Source organism: Odontesthes bonariensis, chromosome 3, assembly GCF_027942865.1.
Source record: "Odontesthes bonariensis isolate fOdoBon6 chromosome 3, fOdoBon6.hap1, whole genome shotgun sequence".
Classification (NCBI taxonomy): Eukaryota; Metazoa; Chordata; class Actinopteri; order Atheriniformes; family Atherinopsidae; genus Odontesthes; species Odontesthes bonariensis.
The window spans coordinates 25,913,882-25,939,161 of NC_134508.1; the positions used below are offsets into that span (position 1 = coordinate 25,913,882).

Genomic DNA, 25,280 nt, shown 5'->3' on the forward strand with positions numbered 1-25,280 from the left:
CTGTATGAAACTGTGATATGTATTGTGTTATGGTCTGACGTGTTTTTATGGACATACTTCTGTCACACCCCGCAGTTCAGATACGCCTCTAATACAGCTGTGTCTGGGGGAGAGAGAAAACTCCGGAAATTACATCAGGAGAAGACAACAGAATTCATTGTCACATGCATTTTGGCCTGCCCGTGCTCTGTCATACCAACTCACCATACAGCAGCGTGACCTCACTAATGCACACAGACAGAGCAGGATCCTATGACCGAGGGAAGAGAGAGCATCAACACCGAGAAGGCCAAGGGGAGGGGTGGAGAGGACTTGCAGGAAATGGTGGGAGGGGAAGGTAGGAAGTAGATCGGGTAAGATTTGGCAGGGTTAAGGCAAGCAGACGGGGGAGAGGGAAGCAGTCCGCACTGTACTCACATAGTCAGAATCCGCTTTGGAATCGTAGTATGAAATGGCATTCTCCTGTGCAGAAAAGAAAAGTAAGAAGAAAGATGATGAAAGAAGATATAGCAGCGCCTATATCATCCCCGACCTGTGGTGGAAAGCTAGAGAGAGTCATGGTTATATTCAATCACACTGTTCAGCATGAGAATATAATCAGCATCACAGAACACAGGAGTAGTGTGATGTGGAATGAAAGGCGAGAAGATACTGAGGAATGTAATGCATCTGAGCGATGCTTTTTAAATATGATGTGGTATATGTGACACGTGTTTGAACTTGTGTTTTAAACACAAGGGCAGCGGAAAACCGTTTGTGCTTTGTTTGTGCGGCATAGTGATATATGCTCAAATGGTTTGCAGTGGGAGCAGAATAAACTCAAAAGATGACTCTCTGTGGGAGACTTATTAACCTCAGCTGGTTGTGTTTTCAGCCCAGGCAAATAACTCTCACAAGAAGGCAGAAACTCAAAACGGAGAGGAATGAAAATTTATGCCACTGTGTTATACTGTTTAGTTCTAATTAATAACTTAAGTTTCCAGCCACCAGCTAAAGCCCAAGATTCATCCTCTTACCAGCAAGCTTTTACACTTTATCCACCCCCATACCCAGGACTTTAGCCTCCCAGCCGTCCTCTTCTCCTCTGAGCTTGCATCCTTATCTCCCATAGAGGCAGGCGTGAGGGCGGTCAGGGGCTGAAGCAGTGGGCAGCGTCTGTGTGGTCTGCCTCATTATCATGAGGAGGCTGGCTGAGGACACGCTCTCAAGGGCACCACAGTGACTGTATCGCCCTCACTAGAAGAGATGTGGTCGTGGTCTGACAGGTGAAGACTGATCACAGAGAAAGACTCTTCTTTTTAGGTATTGCCTTACTTTACTTAGACTTATTTTCTTTCTTTGTTTCTTGCTCACTATTACTGTTTTGTTCATCCTTAGTTTAATCTTTCTCCTGCTATTTTACACATGGTCTCATTTATTTCACTCAATAAATACACACAACTTTTTGCACATGCACAGATTGCTTATCTCTCCCTTAGCCCTCAACTTTCTCTCAGTCCCTTTAAGCATAAAAGCCTCTCAACAGTCTATAAATTTCAAATTGATCACTAAAGAAGTTCTTCTTGGATGACCAGATCTAGAACTGAAACCAAACACAGGACGTAGACAGTATATTTGGAAATGAGAAAGGACAATACAAAAGAGGGACAGAGTTTGCCCCCACCAGACAAATCTCCTCAACTTAGCAGCACTCCCTCTGCTCCCCAGCTCTGAAAGAGATCAGGAGGAAGGTGGAAGGAAAGAAGCAGAGTGGAGGGATCAGAGCAGATTGTTCAGGGAGTACACTGGGTTAAGTTAGAGGTTAGGGATGGAAGCTCAGGTCGGGCTGATATGAAGGGATGAATTGAGAGAAAGATGGGTGGTGGTGGAGGGAGTAGCTGGGAAAGAACTGCTAAAAATAGCCCATGCCTTTGCAGAGATTGGAGAAATAGTGTGAGTGAGACTGTTGTGTCTGCCAGGAGGATTGATCTGAAGCCCAGTCCTGCCAAGACCGGTCCCTCTCTTCTAAAGAGTTTACTCTCTCTACTGCGGCATTACAACTGATTATTCAGAACTGCTTCCTGTAAGTAAACGCCCGGTTCCTGACACTCAAGGGACACCATCCAGCATCTTTACTCAAACACAGAGAACATTAAAAAAAACAGTCAAATAAGGAGTGAAGAGAGGCATCCAGTCTGCAGAGCCCTTCCTTACACTTTATAATTTCATTAGTATTTTGTTCACATCTTCTTTAGCACTGCACCTTATCACAAATAATATAATACACAAAGAGGGAGTAAATCAAAGTTAAAACCCCACTGAACAAAAGTGAGCACTTTTTGGACAGTATCCTTCACAACTATCATCTAATACCAAACGATATACAATATTGTATAGTGTTCATCTCTGCAGCTGTAAAACAATCTATGCAACAGAGCTCCAAACACATTCTGTGTTTGCTTTCTCTTTAATTGTCACCTGTCTGTTCTGGAAATGCCTTTAGCTGCATTTTAGCCACAGGAGCCTTGTTCAAGTATCAGCCTCTTTTGGGGGTCATTTTCTTCACACGATCCATTTCCAATGTAGGAACAGAGTTTTCGAGGAGATATTTTACCCTTGATAATGGCTCTGGTAGGTAAGGTAGTACCTTTGAGATCACCCTGAACATTCTGGTTGGGGCTTTCACTGCTAAATGATCCTAGCCCATTGAGTACTCCCAGCATTTTATCTCTATAGTTCTGTCTAAGTTTGATCTCCAAAACTGCTGATAAAATCCGTTAAGCCTCTACAGCAGGAATAATTGTTCCGGTTTATAAACACAACATTCATATTCAGACATTCATGCCCTCTTCAACATCCTATAAACACACAGGCACATTGCATGTTGCATTGGTTAATTACAGAATTAATAAGAGGAGATATGTTATGGACTGGGGTTTCTGTTTTGTGTTTGTTTCCATATAGTTTTTGGCTGTGTATATGTTTGGGTTGTTTTCCTTTTTTCCTGTCTGTCCTGCAGGGCAGGTGATGGCTCAGGGGCGGGGCTGACCTCCTTCCCAGAGGAGCACAACCGATTACACCTGAGGAATCCCATTCCTACTCATCTTTACCTCTTTTATTTCTACCCCCTACCCGAACCAGGGTTTGCATCCCCACCCCGCTGTGACTGGTGTGCAGTTGGTGAGAGGCTGAGGTAGCTTGTGACTGTGGGGAAAAAAAAAAAAAAAGATGGTTGTTGTGATGTGAGGAGATGTGTTGGCTGGCATTAGGGGGGTGACTCTGGGACGTCAGTGATCAACTAGACGAAACACTGATGAAAGGAGGTCCCCACCTGATGACCCCAATGACATGTTGGTCAGCACTGCTCACTGATCTATATAGGGAGTATAGGGAATTATTCACTGAGTCTGGTCCATTTTTTTCTTTAGCACAAGTTTCTTGTGTTTACCTTGAAACTATCCAGCAATCATCTCACCACTCCAGAAAAGCCTGGTTCACCTCCACACAACTGCCAGATGATTCAGTTACCAAGTCATGCCTACAGCCTCGCTGTCAGCCAGCCCCAAGCCATCGCCGCCTGCACCAGCCCGTTTGAGTGTTTATTCCCCCGTAAGGAAGTCTAACCGGACCCCCCTATACCGCTTCCCCAGCGGCTTCTTGAGTTTTGTTTTTTGTGAATAAACCTCTGTTTGGAACTGCCACCTGATCTCCTGCCTTTTGGGTCCACCCTGTACACGTATCATCACAAGATAGTTCTCATTGTAACGATAATAGCTTTACCTGAGGAATAAGACTATCTCCAACAACCCATAGAAATGTGAAACATTAACTGATTGTTCATGAATGCAGCTGGAATACACGTCATCATTTACTGCAACTGCTTTGGGTGTCTACTGTGGAGAACAGGAAGCACCGATCTCAGCGAGAAAGCATTGAATCGGAGCAATAAAATGTTAATGTCTGATTGTTTCCTAACAGTTACATTCCACGGCACAAATGAAAACACACATAACCTGTGGAAATGTTTGAATTTACGGATTTTACAATAATGAATAGAATGAGGCTCACTTTTTCATTTGACTGCTGTGTTACCCGTGTGATAGTCCCAACACTCCCGTAAGAAGCAAGGTTTCACACCTCAACAGTCTGATCTACCCTCAGAACTCAGTGGAAATATAAACGACCCAGGGCGGAAATAATATTTCAGCTTTCGGTAAGAAACCTTGGACTTTTAGGTTCTGGGGGCTGTTGATCAAAACGGGCCATCTGGTATCTTTTCTGGGTCTCGAGGGGAACAGCTGATTTGTCATCACCAATAAGAATAAAACCTCAGCATTGTCAGCATCAGTTAATAGATCAAAACAATGTTAAAGAAACAGGAAATGGATAAACTTCTTTGTGTTTCATAACTATGGGGTAGTTTTCACAGTCACGTGAGCTATAGATGGTATATCCAATCACACACAAGAATGCACTGAAGAAATGGCTCTATGTTAATGAGTCCGAGGCCACCGTGACCCTCTGAGCAGTATCAGTGTAGAAAGGCCATCTGGTGCAGCTGGTCACAGGTCTCTATGGGCTCAGAGTCTGGGTTAAACACACATCTGATTTGACACAAAGCCAGCAATTATCCCACACTGATCTCCTTGCTGTAGAGACATGCAGAGATATAATGCATGATTTATTGCTTGAGGGTAATCTCATACATTGTGAACGCACTTTTTAATATACACACTGATATGTGTAGTGTGCATCTGCAAATGCTCAATACACTCACACCTAATGCACAAGTTAAAGTCTTAGAAAGTCCCTCCGACACAAAGTGCTATCAGTAAATTAAATCTATCACACCGAGTGGACCAACAAATTCCAAACGGGAGACAAACACTGAGGTCAGTTGGTGATCTCAAGCCCCTCCCCTGCATCAATCTTCCCCTGCTCATCTCCTACCCCGCTTCCTTTCCTCAGCCTTATCTCAATCTGCTTCCACTCTTCTTTTTTTGCTCTATCACTCCTCCTCCTCCCTGCCATGTCTTATCTTCATCTCTTCCCATCTCTCTTTCCTCAATACAAGCCACATCTCACCAATTTCAGATTTCAGCAAAAGCAGCCACACGTAGGTTAGATGGCTACTGTTGCTATAGAAACCGCTCCTCTGCTCTAGATTACAATGTGACTTTGTCTCCTCGCCAATGCTACAATGTCTGCTTGTTTTCAATGTCTGACCAGATACATGCCTGCATATATTCTGATGGTAAAGATCTTTGTCATCCAGCAAATTTTACTGTTATTAATATATCTTCTATGTTATTTCAAAGTCCTCTCTTGCTTGTAGTTGCACAGTTAAAGCACGTAATCCTCTTTAAAATAAGGGGTCAAAACATTTAAAATCCCAAATTTCAATTTATGGGAAGAAGACCTTGACAGGTGATTTATCAAATAATGTAGAGGGCAACAGTTGTAAATGACAAATGGCAGGTAGATTGGTATAGATAAAATGCTGCCATAGATAGAAGTACAGAGTATAGTTGCCAAGACTAAATCTTTTGAATTAGAATCTGTGAGCTTTCTAAATGTGCTGGCTGTGACAGGTTGACATTTGAGTGCGAGACAAGCACTCCATCATGGGTGGGGACAGATTACAGTCATATTCATATCTCCTCTGGACACCTGCTAATGATTTTATAATTACAGAACACACTCTGTGCCTCTGCCGTGCCCTGGGGTGTGCACATAAGCATGCAGTAACACACACACACACACACACACACACACACACACACACACACACACAGTGCACCTCTCCTCTGGCCCCGATAGTCTAGCAATCATTCCTAGCACCAGTTTCTCTAATGGAAGCTGACATTATATCAAACACAATAAAGGATTTCATTTACTGCTCTTCATTAACCCGTGCGCAACAGTCCATAAGGTACACATCAACACACGCACACACCAAGCTCTCTAAGAGCGAAAATTCAGCCATAATAAAGAAGAAAAAACTTCAGAATTGTACACGGTGAGTAAAGTTTCCAGAAAAGCTGTTACAGAGGAATACAATCTAATTTCTTTCTTTATCTCTTTTTTGCCTCTTTTGCTTCCTGGTATCCATATAACCAATTATTGGGTGTCAAATGGTACAAAACAATATACATTTGAAAAGGATAATACTCCACAAAATTCATCAGAAAGACTCTTCAATAAGAGATGCAATCAGCCAGGCTCAGCACATGCTCACACTTGGCAAACAGATGCATTACAATTTACATATGTTCAGCATGTAATGACTGACATTCAATTTATTCTGGAGAAAGGAAATGTATAGGCTACACAAGGACATTCTTACAAGAAGGACAGATGTCAAAAAATAAAATCAAGTGAATGCCATCAGAAACTAATTTGCTCAGCTCATTTCCTTTAGTTTATATGGCCCATAGGCTTGTATCAATGTGAAAAGGTGAACGTGATTTTCAAATAGAGGTAAATTAATCACTGACTTGTAAAAATATGTCAGAGATATAAAAGCCCTTTAACCACTGTGATCTTGAGTTAAAGAGGTGGCCCGTAAATAAGATATGAAACCTTTGGTTCCGTTTTGATTTCCAGTAGTTAATCTTGTACTGAGTGCAGAAGCAATGCTTATTCACAGAAATGTTGTCCAGCGTTGTTATTCAGAAAGCAAGACAATATGAACTTATACACTTTGATAGTTTATTAGGTAGATAAAACCAATGCATTCTAAGGGCTTCAGCATGGTTCTGGATCCTCTCTACATTGGTGCTCCACACAGTGTCTCAAACACATGTCTAGATGTTAAAGCATGTTGCTGCCACTTAGAGGCAGTGTCATATGGGCAACTCTTGCTAATATTCATAATGCTGTTGGTCCATTAGCTTTGTTCTGAAGCAGAAAGACAGAAGTCATATTAAAATAGTAGCTGTTGAAAATATAAATGCTAATAAATATACAGCAATATTGTGAGGCATGGTCATCTTTGTGGTGAAATCTCCTGTGATTGTCCCCCCGTCCTGTTTAAACTTTTAAATAATCAACATTCAATCCACGCATTGTTAATCTGCCATAATACAACAATCCAGCATGAAATCCTACTTTCTTGAAGGTCGGTATGCCATCACTTTATTGTCCGACTTTTCTTTGAGAAGCATCATTACAGAATCTGGGGTATTGCTGTTGACTTATGTTGTGTTTACTGAGAGGAATCCCTAGATGTTTTTCTAACCCAATTTCAATCAGCAAATTTGGACAAGATTTTCAACATTACAAACAATCTGCAGATGGCCTCAAAGATGTACAAATGTATCTACAAAGTTTCATCAATAAAGTAGTTGGAATAAATATACCATTGATTTAAAGTATTTTTATAAATTAATGCTAGTTACAGTATGAGACTTTTGTTTATGAGATCTAAACAGTGTCTTATTTAAGCTTATTAGCGTTTACATTCTGTTAAAGGAAATCTGTCATCCACTGTTTCTGTTTATGGAACAAGGGGCTAACCCGGAGAATTTTGGTAATATGTAAACATAAATAGACTTCTAGTAGGATAGCAAACTTTATGTCAACTTCGTAAAGCCCAGCTGTTTCTATAATGATAGCATAACTATTGATTCATCTGCAGTCAAGTGAGGCTGCAGAGACATCACGGAGTAACAGAGAATTGTTAAGTATGCAACCTCTTCTGGCTCGCCACAACAGGGCACGATCAGGTTCAGCAGACCCTCTGCCAGAGGCTCACAAAAATAACCAATAGTAGGAACACTAGAACCATTTTTCCACAGCAGGACAGTTTTATACAGACTCTTGTAGCGAAAGGTAGTAAGCACATAGCTGTGTAGCAGTATCAACATTTTATGTCTTCTTTAAGCAATGTTATGCATTATGTGTGGGTGTGTGTGTGTATACATTCACTGCATGAATTAAAACATTGCAACTCACTGAATTTTCCAGTGAAGCAGCCAGTGTAAGGAAGGCGTTTTCTTGCACAACATTCCAGCTAGTGTTTCGAATGTTTGTTCTGGCAAAATAGAAAAATATTGCTAAAGTATTAGGAGAGCTCAGAGGTTGATTGGAACAAATGAAACATGACCTTGATCACATATATAACCAAAACTCACTCTCACAGAACTTCAGAGATGCTGTGAAAGACAGGAGATCTTTCTGGAAGAATAACCATCTGAGCAGCGCCGTGTCATCATAGCTGCATCTTTTTTTTTTTTTTTTTTAATTTTTCAATTGGTAGTGACTTTAGACACCCAAATAAAAAAAAGAGATTTTTTTCCTATAATATGACCCCTTTAAACACTGAAGGTTACCAAAATGCCTCTTTATAATATCAAGTCAATAAAACAGTCAACCAGCTTACTGAAAATTAAACTGTTGGCCTGGAGGACAGAGAAAGTGCGAAAGGAAAAGAGCTATTGAGCTGAAGAAAATCTCAGATAAAGAAGTGCATGACAGAGGCCTTGGGTGCGGCTGCCTCCCTCTCTCCCACTTTCTCATTGACATGCTATGCATCTCCAGGCTTTTAAGCGATTAGGGAGCTGCTGAGACCATGGCGTCCAAGCATAGCTTCATGCAGATGTTCATTTGTATGCCAATAAACAAATGCGCCCCCAGATTAAAGCTGCAATACACAGTGCAAATTCAGCAAAGTCAATGACATTCTCCATGCACATGTCATCAGCGTCTTGCCCCTCTTCAGACAGAAAGCTGTGCCATCTCTGAACTGCACGCTCACTTCATAGACTCTCAGAGAGATGGACACCAGACCAAGACATGGAGGAAGTGAGTGCAGAGAGGAAGAGTAAATGTGACAGAGAGAAGTCTTGATTATTGTGAAATGAAAGAAATAATTTTCTAAATAAGGTAATATATACTCTAGTTATATCTCATGCCCCCAATTTCACCCACAAATCTGCTCATTCCACAATTTAAATCTTTCTTTGTAAACATCCTGCAAGTCTTATTATTTCTTCTCTCCCTTCCTCTCCTCTTTGGCTTTCTTCTTCCCATCTTTGCTGTGTTGTCTCTTTCTTTCAGAGCCTGACACTTCCCCCTCGGTAAAAGCAGTTAAATCACTCTGTGAATATTCCAATCCTGAGATAAGGAAAGAAGGCTTTGTCCTGCTGCACTCTGGGTAATGCTGTTCTCCATTGTTGGCTGACAGGGCTCCATTGAGGAGCAGGTTTTAATGCTGATAGCATCTCCACCCTCCATGGACACAATGCCAGATAAAAAGCCTATCCAACATGACACACGCATGCCAACATCTCGCAAACAAGCCCCCAATCTGATCATCACAGGAAAAGCAGGAAAAGGGTGCAGTAACATCGAATGAAGACAAATAAGATAACAGGCCACGGCAATATTAATGCTATTTTTGGATTCCAGAGGGAATTGATAGAACAAAAGCAATTAGTATCCAGGTCTAACATTTTACAGCATCTGTAGCTGCAGTGACCAATCCTGTACAATCTGTTACTATGTCTGGACCTACTATGCGCCATCACACCACGGTTTGGTCAGCACTGGTGCTCCATTTATCTGAGCAAAATGTTTCCATGCTCCACTTTTCTTGAAGGGCTGTATACATATTTTCAATTCACCTGATATCTTTCAGCCATTTTACCACTGCTAGTTCATAGAGTCCTGAAAAGTCACCACCCCCTCTCTTCAGGCTGACTGAGAGTGCCCAATCAACAATCAGCGCCGGCAAAAGGAAACCTGTTATTTTCGACCCCGTAATCATTTCCATCAGATGCCTTGCTGTCTTTCTCAGTGATTTGAAAATTCAAATGACAAAGGGAACCCTGTTTTAAGATATCTGCAGGCAGGCGCCAAGGACAGGAGACAAGGAGACAATACACCAAGCATCTCTAAAACCTCAGCATAACCAAATTCACCCCTCACAAGCTGCTCAGACAGAGGACATCGATTATGAACTGTAACATCCTTGTTTTAAGTCCATGTAGGTCTAGTGCATTTCTATCTCTTTCTGCCCTAATTTCTTGTCCTCTACTGTCAGTTTTAAACTATAAAGAATAAAATGCCTGAAAAACTAGCTCTAAATTTGTTTAAATTAAGTCAATTAAAAAAGCCCATGCTTACAAGCCCATACTTCTTTTTATGATTCTGCTCTGATCAGAGAGGCCAAGAAGCAGCGGGTTTACCCTTTAGAATAGCATTTCATGGGTGTTAGCCATGTGGTGAAATGGGAAAATCAACATCTGCAAGGTGGTTCGCTGGATTTCTCTGACTATTGATTCCTATCTCCCTGTGAGGCAGGGGGATCGATCAGTGGGATTTAGACATGGGGGCCACTTTTCAAACACTCCCTCCTGGCACCAGGCTGCATTAGAGTTGGCCAAGCCTCTCCTGACGGTACACCTACCGACAGACCCTAACTTCTCTTTCTCCGTGTTCTTTTCCACCTCAGCTTTTCTCATTAGCTGTTCCTTTACTTTAATGTCTCTCACGCTTATAGTCATCTTTAAGTTTTCAATGTCCCTCTGCTCGAGTGCAGAGCAGCTGGAGTTTTTATTCAAAGAGTTCTTGACACTGTGAAACAGTAGAGGTAATGCAGGAAATGAGCCACGAAAGATTAGATAGAGAGAAAAGAGTCGGAGCTGGAAAAAAAATGTCAAAAGGGCATTTCTATGTTGGAGAGCACCACTTAAACAAATTACAGTGGTCTACAATCAAGATACTGAAATTACCAAATTGTTGGGTCACCACAGCAACCAAAAGTCTGATCAAAGCTGTGAGCAGTGCAGCAGTTGATTGAAAATGAACAGAGGAACAGGACAGATAAGGAGGGGAGAGAAGCTGCAGTTAAAATGGAAATCTACGTTGAAATTTCTATTTACATTATAATAATTTACATGCTGTGTTAGTATAGTATAGATTCAATATACTTTAGTCCATTTTGTACTGCGGCATCCACACCATCAAACACATTTGATAGGGAATAAATTGTGTTTAGAATGTAGCTAAACTGTATACTGCATAGGGATTTCTTTCCACAAAGTCCTCCTTACTTCCTCTGTTGCAGTGGCAATCATATGGAATTTTGTTCCATAGCTCAGGATTCAGTGATACCACAGAATATGAGTTCCATTATGTGCTCGTCTATGCACAGCCACAAGGAAGTGAAAAATATACCTGCTCACAACAAAAACAGCCAGATTATATTTGTGATAAGACAACGTGGCTTTGCTTATTAAGGTTTTAAACAAATGTTCAAAACAATGCTCACATGGCTCACCAGCCCCCTTAGACCGCTGCAGAAGAGGTCCTTTTAAGTCTTTGTTGTCATGATTCTTTCAATGAAAATGGGCATTATTTTAAGAAGCACAGTGGCTATTTTTTTTTTTTAGAAATGAGGAATAGTTGACATCAGGTCAAAATGATAGTTATGTAAAATAGATTTGTTAGATTTAGATTTGTTTGCCTATTATTGTAATCCAAATAAAAAAGCAATTAAACATGGACAGTGAACAGCTAATATACTGTCCATCTTTATTTGTAGGTGTTAGAATACAAGTAAATATAATTTATTTTGGGTTTATTTTGTCTAATAGTGGTGGGAAGAAGAAAAATGGTCAAAATGTTGCAGGAAAGATTAAAAAACAAATACCACAATTTGTGCGCCTGGACAAATTGACAGTTGCTTCATAGTATAGTTGATAGAGTGTGGATTGTAATCAGATTGGGAAACTTTTCTGACAACCAAAGAGGAAATTAACAAATAAAGAGCAAAGAGAGATAAAACAACCCCAAAGTGGCTTATATCTTTATTTCTGTCTGTTTCAAACTAATTCGAATTTGAATCTGTCCAGCCTTTGTAAAAATGAATGTATTTTGTGACTAATGGTGCTGGTAGTTTTGAGGGCTGGGCTCAGAGGTGCCACACTGATTCTCACTCATTTCCTCTGAAGGGCCAATTACGTCGAATAGAGGCATAAAAGGAGCCCAACTTGGTCAAGTGAACAAACCCTTGCAGCTCAGGTCATACTACATGTCTGAGGGGCTCTATTGTGACTTGAGGGCAGGTAGCTTGACTTAAATACTGGCTAAATGTATCTACTACTAATTTTGCACAAAATATATTTAAGAAAATCTACAACATATCTAAAAGCTCACCGTGGGCTACAGTGTTCACTGCTGAATCTTATTTGTGGATGTTCCAGTACAAGGGCCGTGCCAAACATACATGTGCAGAGTGCCAGAAGAGGTCACACTGATACTACTATGTTATGTATGAGGGTGGGTAGCTGAGAGGAGATCAGAAGAGAGGCAGAGAGAAGAAGAGACGGAAAAGGGGAGACTGTGTTGTCCTGTGATGAAAGGCTTGATTGATTAGAGAGTGATGATTGCAGTAAATGGCCTGGAAGATGGCTCCATCTCGTTTCCTGCCCCCCCCTCTCTCCCATCTCTTATACCTTCTTCCCTCACTCACTTGCTTTCTCACCCGCACCTCTCTCCCCCCTCATTGGCTCTTTCTGTCTCACCCTCTCCCTGGTTTCATCATGGCAGCCCATCAACAGTGTGTCCCTCTTTCTCCTAATGGCACAGCTATTATCACTAATGCATTTCCAACGTACAGCAGCTGCCACATCACCATCTGAATGAAAGGACATGTCTTCCTCCAATCTCCACAATCTCCGTCCTGTCTTCCACCCAATCTTGTGTCTCGGTTTCGATGTGTTGCGCTTTGTGTCAACCCCTCTTTAGCTATGTGGTAGTGGTCATCATCAGCAGCATCACGATGTAAGATGAGTGGCTGACGCTAATGTAGCTGATATGTTGTTGATCATATCATTAATCTGAGAATAATGATAACCAGAGAAAATCTTTCATTTAATTAAAATCAACAACAAAGGTAATTTTACAAAGTTACCAAATTACCTACTCTCGTGAAAAAAAGTGGTTGACAGAATTTTTATGTGTTTCAGAACGATCAAACCTTAACTTAAACTCTAATAGTCGTGGAGCCAGTTGTGGCTATATTAAAACTGAATCAACCACCTTGAAACCTACAATCAATAATATAAAACTAGCTGAAACAGGATGTAAACACTGTTCAAGCAGACATGGGCAACTTCCAGGACACACAGTAAGACAAGCATTTCTTTAAAGATGTTTTTTTCCCCATCACTTAATTAATCTTTCTTACATTACATTGCATTAATTTAGGAAAAACTTTTATCCAAAGTAACTTAGAAGTGAGGAACACATTGGGGTACAATGTAGAGTTGAGTATCTTGCACAAAGATACTTAAACATGTAGACTGAGAAAATTGGGGGATTGAATGAACTACCTTCCAACTGAGAGATGCCCAAAATTTGTCCTAAATATCTTTTCATCATTCACTCTCTTCTTGCTCAGTTTATGGTCTTCATCTGCTGCTGAGGGAAACAGCAATCAGACAAAACATTAAAACCAACTGCCAAATTATGTGTACATCCCCTTTGTTATGATCCAACAGGGTATGGACATTAGACACCCGAGGGACATCCTGCGGGGTCCGGCATTAGGATGTTTAACAGCAGGTCCCGAAAGTCTTTGGCTGATTTCATTTGAATAAATGAGGACAGTTGAATTTTACATAAGCTCTACATGTTTGCAGGCGACATATAAAAGCATGACTGAACTGAGTAACAGATGCTAGTGGGCCAGAGGCTCACAGAATTAACAAAGTAGCAAAAGTTTGGTTCTGCTATGTTACCAACTTAAGACTCATCAGCCAATGTGGCCTGTTTGGTCTATAAAAGTGAGCAACATTTTTGAGACTAGACTTGGCTGAACTGTTATTTCAGAAAAGTTACTGAGCCTCTTAGGTGAGCCGTTGGTTCTTCAGGATCTTTTGTTGATTTTATTAGTAGTCTTAAAAAAGAAAGGAGATATTAGTCAAAGTTTTTTTACAAGGAATCAGTATTATCCATAATCGCTATTCGCTCTTTTCAAAGCAGTGAATTTTCAAATAACAGTCCTGTTCAAGTCTTTTCAAGGGAATACAACAATCTCTTCAATTTACCAACAAATTGATTAATTGAGGAAATCTGTTAATTAGCATATAATTTCTTTATCTGGAGCGAAAGAATTCAATAATTATTTGCCTCTTTTATGTGACTGAATAGGTGTTTCCATTTTTTCATTGTATTTAAATGTGTAAATATGTTTCTACTTAAAAATGTAGAAAGTTTACATCGAGCTGCTGCATAAACTCTCTTGCTGCACATGTAGCAAGTCAAAAGTAACTAATGCCAGGACTGTACAAAGGTGAGAAACACTGGGAAAAAAAACATTTTAGCATTTTAACAACTACTCTGAGTTGGAAAACACCAAGTTAATGAAAACACCTAGAGAAATGCATTTTGTCTTCCAGGAAATTTAAGATATTACATCTCCAAAAAAAAAAAAATGCCAAAAAAGATATTCAAAACAAGATGATTTTGTGAAAGAAAAAAGAAAAAAAGTTCAATGTGGATGCAAATCCCACAGGTTTAGGTTATTCACCTGTCAATTTGTAGTTAACAAAACAAACAGAGGTTGTGGTATTTGGCTCTAAGGTTGCTGGTTCTCCATTGTCCCTCTGAGAATTGTAAAGCGGATGTCTATATTGCCGAAGTAGTAGTAGTAGTAGCAATAGTTGAGCGTCGCAAAGGGAAGGTCATCTGACCTTGAGAAATCAGCAGCAATTCAACACTTTAATGTCTATTTCACACACCATTTCATTCAAATGGATTCAAAACCCAGAACGACCATCTCAACAGTTGTTATGATCAACATTTTGACATCCATAATGTCCAGCAGTCAGGCTGGTCAGACACTGGCTCTGCAGTTACACCAGGAAAACGCTTGAATGCGAACATGAGTTAGAAAGAGAGAGAGAGAGGAAAAAGAGATTTTCCAATCGCTACGGTAACAGCTGCGATGGCAGCCGCTATGAGGAACAGGCGTGTCATTGGGTTTCTATGATGTCACCAGTTTGGTGTGGCAAGCAGATGGGCCGGGCCAGGTCCAGAAGCTGCCATTAATAAACACATGCAAATAAATACCTGCTCGCCCACGATCGCAACCACAGTTGCTTTTCCAACAAACAGCAGAGCACACACACGCACACAAATTCCATCAAAACGCACCGTCTCTCATGCATAAACACCTTTTCTCTCCATCTGACAGACTGCTCCACCCGCTAGTTTAAGATGCAACGCATTTCTCCTAATATGCCCAAAGAGCACGAAGCCCTAATCTAATTAGACTGTCAGTCAGCAGAGTGTTCAGCCAAAGAGAAATTAGGAAAGCACAAAATCTACAAACGGGAAAAATCTTCCAGCAAGGATGTTGCATATCTAACCGCTCCACCAAACACTCCCCTCACCCCCACACCACCTCCTCTTTGTGATATTTTTTTTAATGGTTTCATGGTTGCCCCTGCTGCGATTCATTACCTGGTCTAATTATAAAGGCAAATGAAATCAGCTCAATACATTATTAATAGGGAAGCACTATTGGGATTCATTTGCAGTATTTGCAACAATATGGTATATTCCAACTGTTTTCATGCCTGATTAAACACACATACAGATAAGAGAAGGGTATATGAATGTGGTGGAAGTGTACAGAGTGAAGGTGACAATGAAGCCAGGGTTTGGCAGGAAGAGTTTGAAATGAGAGAGAAAAAAAGGGAAAAAGCCAAAACAGAGAGAAAGAAAGGTTTTGGAGAGGGAGGGGTGGATTAAAGAGAGTGCTAGCTTTTCCACTTGAGGGGGTATTGATGCCATATTGGAGGCAGCTACATATGAACAGGTGTGCTGTGTGTGGGGACTGTGACTCAGGCTCCACTTCCTGCATGGCTTCACATCCGATTGAGGTGCATCGGAGCTGGGCGGGGAGAGGCAGGCATCAACCCCCCTCAGGACTAAGATGAAGGGACAGCAGTGTTACAACCCCCCTGCTCGAACCAGCAAGGTTAGAGGGACGGATGCAGCCCAGCCAACACAAGACTACAGCTCCAGAGTGTAAGCAACCATGAATAAAAATGGACTTTGCAGGGAAGTGGGGCTAATAATTATTCACTTTAAATCAGTTAAAGCCTTTTCTCAAATATTCCCCAGGAGGCATGGGGTTAAAAATCCATTTGTGGGAGGTGTACCATGACAGTGAGCTTGTCTCCCTGGAGACAAAAGGATATGACAGCAGGGAATGTGAAAGTATTGGATGTGTATATATTTATATTTCCATATTTAGTTTTACATGGGTGTGTGAACGTGTGTGTGTAAGTACATTAGCAGAAATAGTTAACTTTTTTCTCATATTTGAACAAGAAAACCTTCAATCCTCTCTGGAAATGTGCACACTGATAAAGGCTGTATACTTAACACCAAAAGGTACATTTACATTTTCCAATAATTTATTAAACAAAATATTATATTATAGATTATATTCAATGGGAAAAGGTAAGATACATTATTGGTCTAGGAGACTAGTATTTCCATCCTCAGCAGAAATAACTTGTGGATGTTTGAACATTATTCTCCACCAGAGACGCTGTTTTACTTTTTAACCACTCGTTTCATGTAGGTGTTCTAACATGTACTGCTTGGTTAAAATCCTCCCACAACTCTCCAATAGAATTCAAATTTTATCTTTCACTTGGCTGTACCATAACCCTCCATTCCTCTTTCTGAGCGGTTCATAAGAGAATTTGCTGATCTGCAGAAAACTGTTATCTCTGTTAAGAGGTACACTTTCAGTTATATATATGTACACAATGGACAAGTGGCCTCAAACTGTCTTTATGCACTCTTTGATATGATGTAAAATATATAGCTGAATCAGTAAGATGTACTGTGTTAGTTGTTTTTTTTTAGGTTTTTGGATCAAACGGTCTTAGATAGTAAATGGTTCACGTCAGGGTTCTGGGTTTCTTAATGTGGTTAGGACCCAAATGCAGGATTTCCTGAGGGAGGAGGCGAGGAAAGGCAGTAATGAAGAAGGCTTTATTTAAATAAACCAAAGGCGCTGCCAAGACAGGATGTAAAGCAAAGACATGAAGTAAAAGAACTTACCAACAAAAAAAAAAAGGGTGGCAGACTAACTAAATGGAAACAGGGGCATCGATAAACTGGCAAAGAGCAAAGGAAAACCAAGATAATATATACTGAGGGAGTGATTAGAAAATGAGTGGCAGGTAAGGAAATCAGCAACGGAAACCAGGTGTGACAAGGAAGTAAATAAAACAGGATACACAAGGGGGCAAACTCAACAAAAATAAATCAGGAAGCAAGGAAATAAAAGGGTGAGAAATATACCAAAAAAGACACAAAAACTCATAGACCATGACTGTTCACCCTTTAGCTCATTTAGGTTGCAGTAAATGCTTTAAATTTGTTTCTCACCGAGTCACACAACCACGCATGCACTGATTCTTAGTACAACCCCCATTTCAAGAAAATCTGTAATTAATTTCTTTGAACTTTTATTCAACAGACACAAGTAGAAAGGAAATTATTTCCACAGTCTTCAGTGACCCACTCCATTGTATCCATCCATCCATCCATCCATTCACGCGGGGGCTAGAGCCAATCCAAGCAGTCATTGGGCGAGAGGCGGGGTACACCTTGGACAGGTTGCCAGTCCATCACAGGGCCACACAGACACAAACCAGACAAACAACCACAGGGAAAATTTTTAGAGACACCAATTAACCTAACATGCATGTTTTTGGACAGTGGGAGGAAGCTGGAGTACCCGGAGAGAACCCACGCATACACGGGGAGAACATGCAAACTCCACACAGAAAGGCCCCAGCCGGGAGTTGAACCTGGAACCCTCTTGCTGTGAGGTGATAGTGCTAACCGCCTCACCACCGTGCACTCTATTGTATAAAGAAAATTTAAACAAATGGGCCATAGCTCACCGTTTTATGCGAAATGCAGTCAGAGAACAATAGATGGGTTAAAAAGAAAATAATTCAGATGGTCTGGGGAAATCTCTGTGCGTAAAGACCGGAAAGGGCTGTTTGATGCGTGTGACCTTCGAGCATGAGAAATCAACATACTGCCGTGTTCAATACAGCCACATGAACTCAGGAGTACCTTGAAAAACCATTTTCACTCTACATAGTCCGCCGCTGCATCCAGAAATGTAACCTGATACTGTATTACACAAGGAGGAAGCCATACAGTATATCAACTCTGCACAGAAATGCAGCAGTCTTCTACACACAGCTCATCACAGATGGACAGAAAGACGGTGAAAACATGTTCTTTGGTCAAATGAGTCCACCTTAAGCTGCTTTGGGGAAACAAAACTGATATCTAGCTCTGTGTGTCAAATACAAAAAAGGACTTTCAAGGTTGTTTCAGCGAAGAGAGCAAAAACTAAACCCTGTTTTAGTTTGGGGGTTCATCAGTGCCCATGGCACGAATGACTTGTACATGTGTGAAGCTATGATTGATGTAGAGGCATATATTGACATGTTGGAGAGACATATGTAATCATCAAGGTAAAATCAGCAGCATGATGCCAAACCTCATTCTGCACGACTTAAAAAGATCTGTCTCCCATGGAAAATATATGACCATCATGAAGAAGAAAATCAGACAACTATGTCCAGCAGAGAATGGACACAGATTGATGAGTAAAACTCCAACACTTAGCTTCCTAAGTTCCAGTTATTAAAGAAAGTGTCATTCAAAGGGCGGGTGATGTCATCAAATGGTTAATATACCTATACCCCAACTTTTGAGCATGTTGCTGTCATCAAATTCCAGATATGTTCATATTTTCTAAATACTGTAAAGCTTCTCAGCAAAGACACAGAAAATGACATGATTTGCACTTGTGTCTGTTCAATAAATGTTCAAACAAATTAACAATACGTATCCACACATTTTTTTCTTGAGGCTTTTTATAAAGCTCTTAAGATGTTGCCATGGTAATCCCTCACACTTGAACTGCAAAGACCCCAGACATCAGAGGTTTAAATATCACTAGGTCCACCTAATCCAGAACCCCAGATTCTGAATTTATGGGTTTGAGAGTTTGACAAATGCAGGCACTCAACGTCAACTGTGTGTAATTTGACTCTATCGCCTTTTAAAAGTAGGAAATGTCTCAGGGAGGGTCAAATGTTTGCTTTATCAAATATCTTTAAAATGTCAACAGTTTTCATAGGGTGCATTTATTTTTTTACATGACTGTGTAATGCGTGTGCAGGCGTGCATGTTTTTGTGGGGAATTTGAATGTTCGACTGTCAGAGAAGCACGCAGGCTCAGAAGCACGCAGGCTCAGAAGCACACATGCCAGAGTAATACCATTTTCCCTTTTTAGGTTACAAGAGCAGATCCCTTGTGTTTCAAAGGTCAGCTGCGAGAGAATACAAATATCTGGTTGCTATGGCCTATGTAACAAAATACGCTCAATCTCTAAGATAATGCCCAAGACAATCAAATTAACAACCTCAAAAGTAAACCATTTTGGGGAGTGTGAATAAATGTAGGACTTTTTTCCAACTAATCATCAGATAGTCTCTGTGATGCTGATCACATTGTCATTAAAGCCTTTCAAATAAAGTTGCTAAACTGAGGGGAAGTTGAAAACAGGCGGGAACAGGCTGCTGATGGGAAGATAAACTAGTTTGTCTTGTAAAGAAATAGGAAAAAAGAAGTCATCCTTCGAAAGAGGGAGAGGAGTGAGTGTCCTACTTTACCGTCACACCATCTTGCCATACATGCTCCTTTTGAAGCTGCTCAGCTTCCCTGGCCAGTTTCTACAAGAAAACACAAAAAAACAGCATTGTGAGCATCAGACGTCAGTAAGACATTGATGTGTGTTTGAAAGAGACACACAGAGAGAGAGACAAAAGCAGACAAAAAACCAGGAAAAGGAAATAACAGGAAGATAAAAATGATGACCAGTACAAACGCACTTTGTATTAGTGGTAGATTTTTTAATTTGTTCTTTTCTTTTTTAATGCAAACCACCTGCATGCTGGTGGTTAGCACTATCGCCTCACAGCAATAGCGTTCCTGGTTCAAATCCCGCATGGAGCCTTGCTGTGTGGAATTTGCATGTTCTGCTTGTGCATGCGTTGGTTAGGTCAGTTGGTTTTTCTACATTGACCACTGGAGTGCGAGGGTGCATGATTATTTGTCTTGTTTGTCTCTGTGTTGGCCCTGTGATACGCAAGCCGTCCAAGGTCTACCCTGCCTCTTGCCGATGGCAGCTGGGTTGGGCTCCAGCCCCCCCGTGACCTTGAACTGGATAAAGCCGGTATGGAAAATGGATGAATGGATTATTTAAAAGAACTCCTGATTAAACAAAAAGAGGTAAAAATGATCCCTTGTAAAAAGAAAACGAGCTGTAAGCTTTCTCTTATTTTATATTTTATCCTAACATTCGCCGACAAGTTGTCTGCAGTTTTCCCTGATGGATGTTTGTCCATACTTGTAGATAAGATAGATGGGAACAATAGCTTTAAAAAGGTGTTACATTAACATGTAAATATACTGCAGCTCATTACTGACAGTTTGGCTCAGTACTGACATTTAACAATCAACACTGTGACTTGCAGAAAATTTTTAGTTCAGTTAAGAATTCGTCAAAATATATAAAACTAATGAAATCATCATATTATCATAACTGGGTACGATTTACTGTACAAGTAGAGACTGTTTTGGGTCATTATCCATCCATATGTAACTCTGTACAAACAATGCTACATTTGGATGAATTTGAGAAGATAATATGTCACTGTATACTTTAGAGTTAAATCCATTGCTTCTGTTTGTTGTCAAATCTACTGACCCAGTACCCACTGAAAGGCATCCACGTCCATGCTATCATATACTGCTTCTGTGTGTTTTAAAGATGATCATGATGCTTCTGATCATGAGTCCTAATTATTTTCCATATTTTTTCCCTATTTTGTCACTGAGGAGCAGGTTGATCTTCTGTCAAACAAATTCTGTTCAAGAACAGTGTGACAATTTTTGAGGATTTTTGGCAAAGCCTAATTTGGCGTCTCTATTCTCTGAGCTTATCGTTGATTTGCACCTTGTAAAACTTTCTGCATTTCTTTCATGGCAAATTTGGATAAAGATACGTCAGCCTGCATGAGAGTTTTCTCCTCTTTGGCTGGATGTTGTGAAAGTGTTTTTTTTTTTAACCATGGAAAAAATTCTCCGTTCATCCATCAGTGTTGTCTTAATGGACATCCAGGCAACTCATTTTGGCAGGCTTAATAGTATGTATTTTTATGAGCCAAACTTTTGATTTGGCCACTTCTAGCAATAATATGTTATCTCCCTGATGGATTTGTTATGGTTCTGTAGTGTAAGGAGGGTCTGGCTCACTCGCACTGAAAGTTCATTTGACTACATTTTGTGGAAAGCAACAGCTTTAAAAAGCGAAATGACATAAATGGAATCAACTCTGAAACATTTACCAGTTTAACTGATGAAAAAGACAATGAAGGAATAGCCAACAAGTCTCCATGAAAGAGCTTTTATGTCATCAGTCCAATTCCATTTGATCTATTGAAAACAGAGTTCCAGAAACTGAAATGCTCTAACTTTCATCCAATTTTTATGTAAAACCCTTGAAAGCTGGAAGTCTGCATTTTGAACATCTGGATCGTGTACTGTAGGTGTAACTTGATTCTGCTTTTGTTAAAAATCCATCCATCCATCCATCCATCCATCCATCCATCCATTATCTTCCGCTTGTCCGGGGATCGGGTCGCGGGGACAGCAGCTTGAGCAGAGAAACCCAGACGTTTTTGTTAAAAATCAGCATTCCAAAAAATATCTGTTCAAATAACATCTCATCTCATTACTATCAAGAAATTACTAACCCTATTTAGACCCCCTACTACAGTGAGAGTTCATTCATTTGTGGAGCCACATTGAAGAAGCCTATCCCCTACCATGGGAGACTTTTTATCTACAAAAAACACTCAAGACATAAACTGTCATAATAAGTGAAGATGTCCTATTTCCATTAAAAGCCCCACCCACCTCATCTGAGCAGTCCCTCCTACTAATAGCCACACAGAGACTATGCTGCCCTGCTGATTTTAATATACACCAGGCACAGAATGTCAGGCTCTTAGTGATGTTATATAGTATATTTTAAAGTACGTAAATAATAGAACATCGTGATCTAATTTGTGGCACATAAAAGTAGAAAATGTTGATCGTTTTCAGTCCTCTGTATCTTCATGTATCTCCAATATGATTTTAATCACCTGAGCGAGCCTTGAATAACAGCAATAAGACTGGATTAATATCCTAATTAGACAATAGGCACCTGAAACAATGAAAAAAGGTAGTAATTACCTCATTGAAATGATTACCAAAGAGCCCATTATATTAAAAAAAAAAACAAGCTCTGTGGGTTTTTGTTAAACAGGGTCAGCTTTGCTAAAGAGTAGCAGGCAGCACCGGAGTGGCAATGTCTTGATAAAACACCAGATTTTCAAATTTAATTTCTATAATTTTTTAATATAACATATATATATATATATTAAATTATCAAAATACCTTGAAATCAATTCAAATTAAATAAATTGCATTTGCTAAACTTTTCCAGCATTATCCACTCTTTATCTATAATCTAGCAACCCTTTCATCCCTTTAGTTTAGTCTTTTTCCCAGGATTTAATCTGTCAGAAAGAATCTGTACTATGTAGCTTTTGAAAATCCATTAGTCTCCCATTGAGTGGCCAACACGTTTTTTCGGGGCCATGTTTCTCCAGCTGTTTCTCTCCAGGTATTCTTCATACCTCTCCCTCTGGTAGGCCACCATTTCTCTGGGACTCTATCTCTTCCTGAGCAGCTTAATGCAGTTCCCCTGCTCCAAAACAGTCATGTGTCTTTCCCTCTTCTGTGTTGGCCTAGATGGATTGGCAACACAAACAGCCAATGAATCAGAGTGAGAGATGTGGGAAAGAGGGGGGCAGGGATATATCATCTATGCTGGTGGCTGGAGCCCAAGCAGCTTAGAGAACTGGATGAGCATAGTGAGATCAGCATAGAACAGCACAGATAAGCTCAGCATAGGCCCACACAACACAGAAAATAACACTAGGATACAGGAACAAATGCACCAGAAGTCAACAACATGAAAATGAAGGTCTAATATTACTGCAATTGTAACCTGGCCACAAAATGCATCATACGTTGGGCCATTTGTCACCCAGTCCTCAGGGAAGGTCAAGAACCATACACATCACTGTGTAATGGATAGTGGTATGTGATGCACTGCAACAAAGTCTGCAAACTTAAACATCCCACAGCTGAGTCTGTCAAGTATCCAACTCCTGTATGTAACAGTATAGGTGACAGTGTAATTGTACAATCAGCCAGAGAGCAGGCTGCAGCTTGGTGATGTTTGCACTGTCGAAAAATCGTGTTGTTAAAAAGTCGTGTATCCTCACTGTGAGCTCACAGAGCAAGAACACAGCAGGAAAAAAATTTTAACGAAAAGCTCAGCATGAGATGATTAGGATCTTTAATATTCATAACTGTTCAGATTTCTCTGTTCCAGAGGGGAAAGGTTTAATCACTCAAAGTCATGTTATTTCTAAGGGAATGACAGCACACCAGGGATGGAGGGCATCATGCTGTGGTGAGCGCCCAACTCAACACTGGTCTGCCTGTATGATTCCCGTAGCCTGTTAGGCCCTTTCACTGAGCATTAACTTAAAGGGCACTTGACACACTGCATTGTCAACTGCGTGATCTACAGGGACTCTCCAAAACAGCCCTACAATGTGGGTGTTTGAGTGAGAGGGCACTTGAGAAAACACGATGCAGACTGTACATGTGATTGCAGCTTTGAATAAGGTACTCAACATGTTCCAAATGACTTCATTTGGTTTCTGGGAATGCTTGAGTCACCTTGGGGACCAAAAGACTGTGAAATGACTCTGTCTGGGTCACTTAACCTTCTCAGAGTGACTAATGCAGCAAGGAAAGACCTTTAGTAAATTTTGCAAAGATTGGCAGTTGTGGACAATGAGATAAAACTCTTTGTAAAAGGTGCCTAAATATAGAACAGTTTTCTTAAGGCTCCTTTCAACAATGTGGAAAAATAGTCTGATATACCATCACAAGACACTATCTGTTTTTTCTATCTACTGGCATTCATGTGATCAAAAACCAATGGCCTGTTTATCTAATAATGATTTAAAAGATATTTTTGATGAGATCTGAGAATATAATTATCCCTTGCGATGCTTATGAAATGATGAGCTTATGTAAAATTTAAGGCTGTAGCGGTGCAGAGAGATGGAATGTATTGCAGCAGTTAGTCCATTAGGTGGCAGCAGATGGAACATACCAGTGAGCTGCAACAACAACAGCAGCAGCAGCAGCCAGTCGAGCCTGTCGGAGTGAGAGCAGTCTGCTTTAAGCTCTTCATTCTGTCTTCTCCACTCGGCCAGGATTAAGGCCAATCATAGAAATCACCGAGTCAGAACCGTCCCACAATAACAGATGGAGGGACTCGCCACTCTAGAATTTTAAAACATCACAGACAAACTCACTTTCACTTTGCCTTGCACCCTCACCACCACCAGCCCCCAGCGCCACCACCAGCCCTTTTATCTCTCCTCTTCGCCCGCCTGTTTTATCATGTGCTTTACTCCATTTCTCTCCATCTGTCTCAGTTTACTGCCCTCAAACTTTCTCCCCCCTCTCATGCCATATTAATTTCAGTCAACTTCGAAACAGTTTAATTGACTTTACAGAGCAAAGGACTGGTCAGTAATGAATTATGGAACAGAGAGAAGCTTGAAAACTTATGGCTTGTTTTGATTGTTTGCGTAATTATATACCTTGATGGAATGACCATTCCAAGACCCAGACACAAAGTGTTGCATGGAAGACATTAATAATAAGAACAAATGCCCCCCTTTAGATTCACTAAAGAATAACAAGGTCCTTAATGAGACAAAATAATGACCCTTAATTCCAGGTCCCTGGTTGGTTCACTGCTGGCAGCTGGGTATTGTAGTCCTTATTAGCTAACTCTAACAGAGGCTCTGCATGGATGGGTGGGAGACCATGTCTTTGTTCTGAGATCCAAAGCACCCTGTGGCAAGCTCGTTTGTAAGCGCCATGCATGTAGTGCTATTGTAGCATGTGCTCGGATAATCCCTGCCTTTGTTTCTATGCCATAATCTTCCCCCACCACAACGCAAATGTTAACATTTTCTTTTGCATTTCCCCACTCATGGTAGTGCATTTCCAACTCAACTTTGGTGTT

General features: G+C 40.6%; 1 protein-coding gene across 6 annotated transcripts in view; it reads right to left on the bottom strand.

Annotated features, from left to right (window-relative positions):
• cacna2d2a (calcium channel, voltage-dependent, alpha 2/delta subunit 2a) overlaps positions 1-25,280 on the bottom strand; it is a 150,463-nt gene that overhangs the window by 57,240 nt on the left and 67,943 nt on the right. For 4 of the 6 annotated variants that reach the window (XM_075461278.1, XM_075461276.1, XM_075461277.1 and 1 more), the window contains exons 4-5: positions 19,720-19,779; positions 418-462 (exon numbers count right to left, since the gene is read on the bottom strand). In XM_075461278.1, coding sequence (XP_075317393.1) covers positions 418-462; positions 19,720-19,779 — 105 coding nt within the window. The remainder of the gene's footprint in view (positions 1-417; positions 463-19,719; positions 19,780-25,280) is intronic. The other 2 variants (XM_075461280.1, XM_075461279.1) reach the window with 1 other exon arrangement.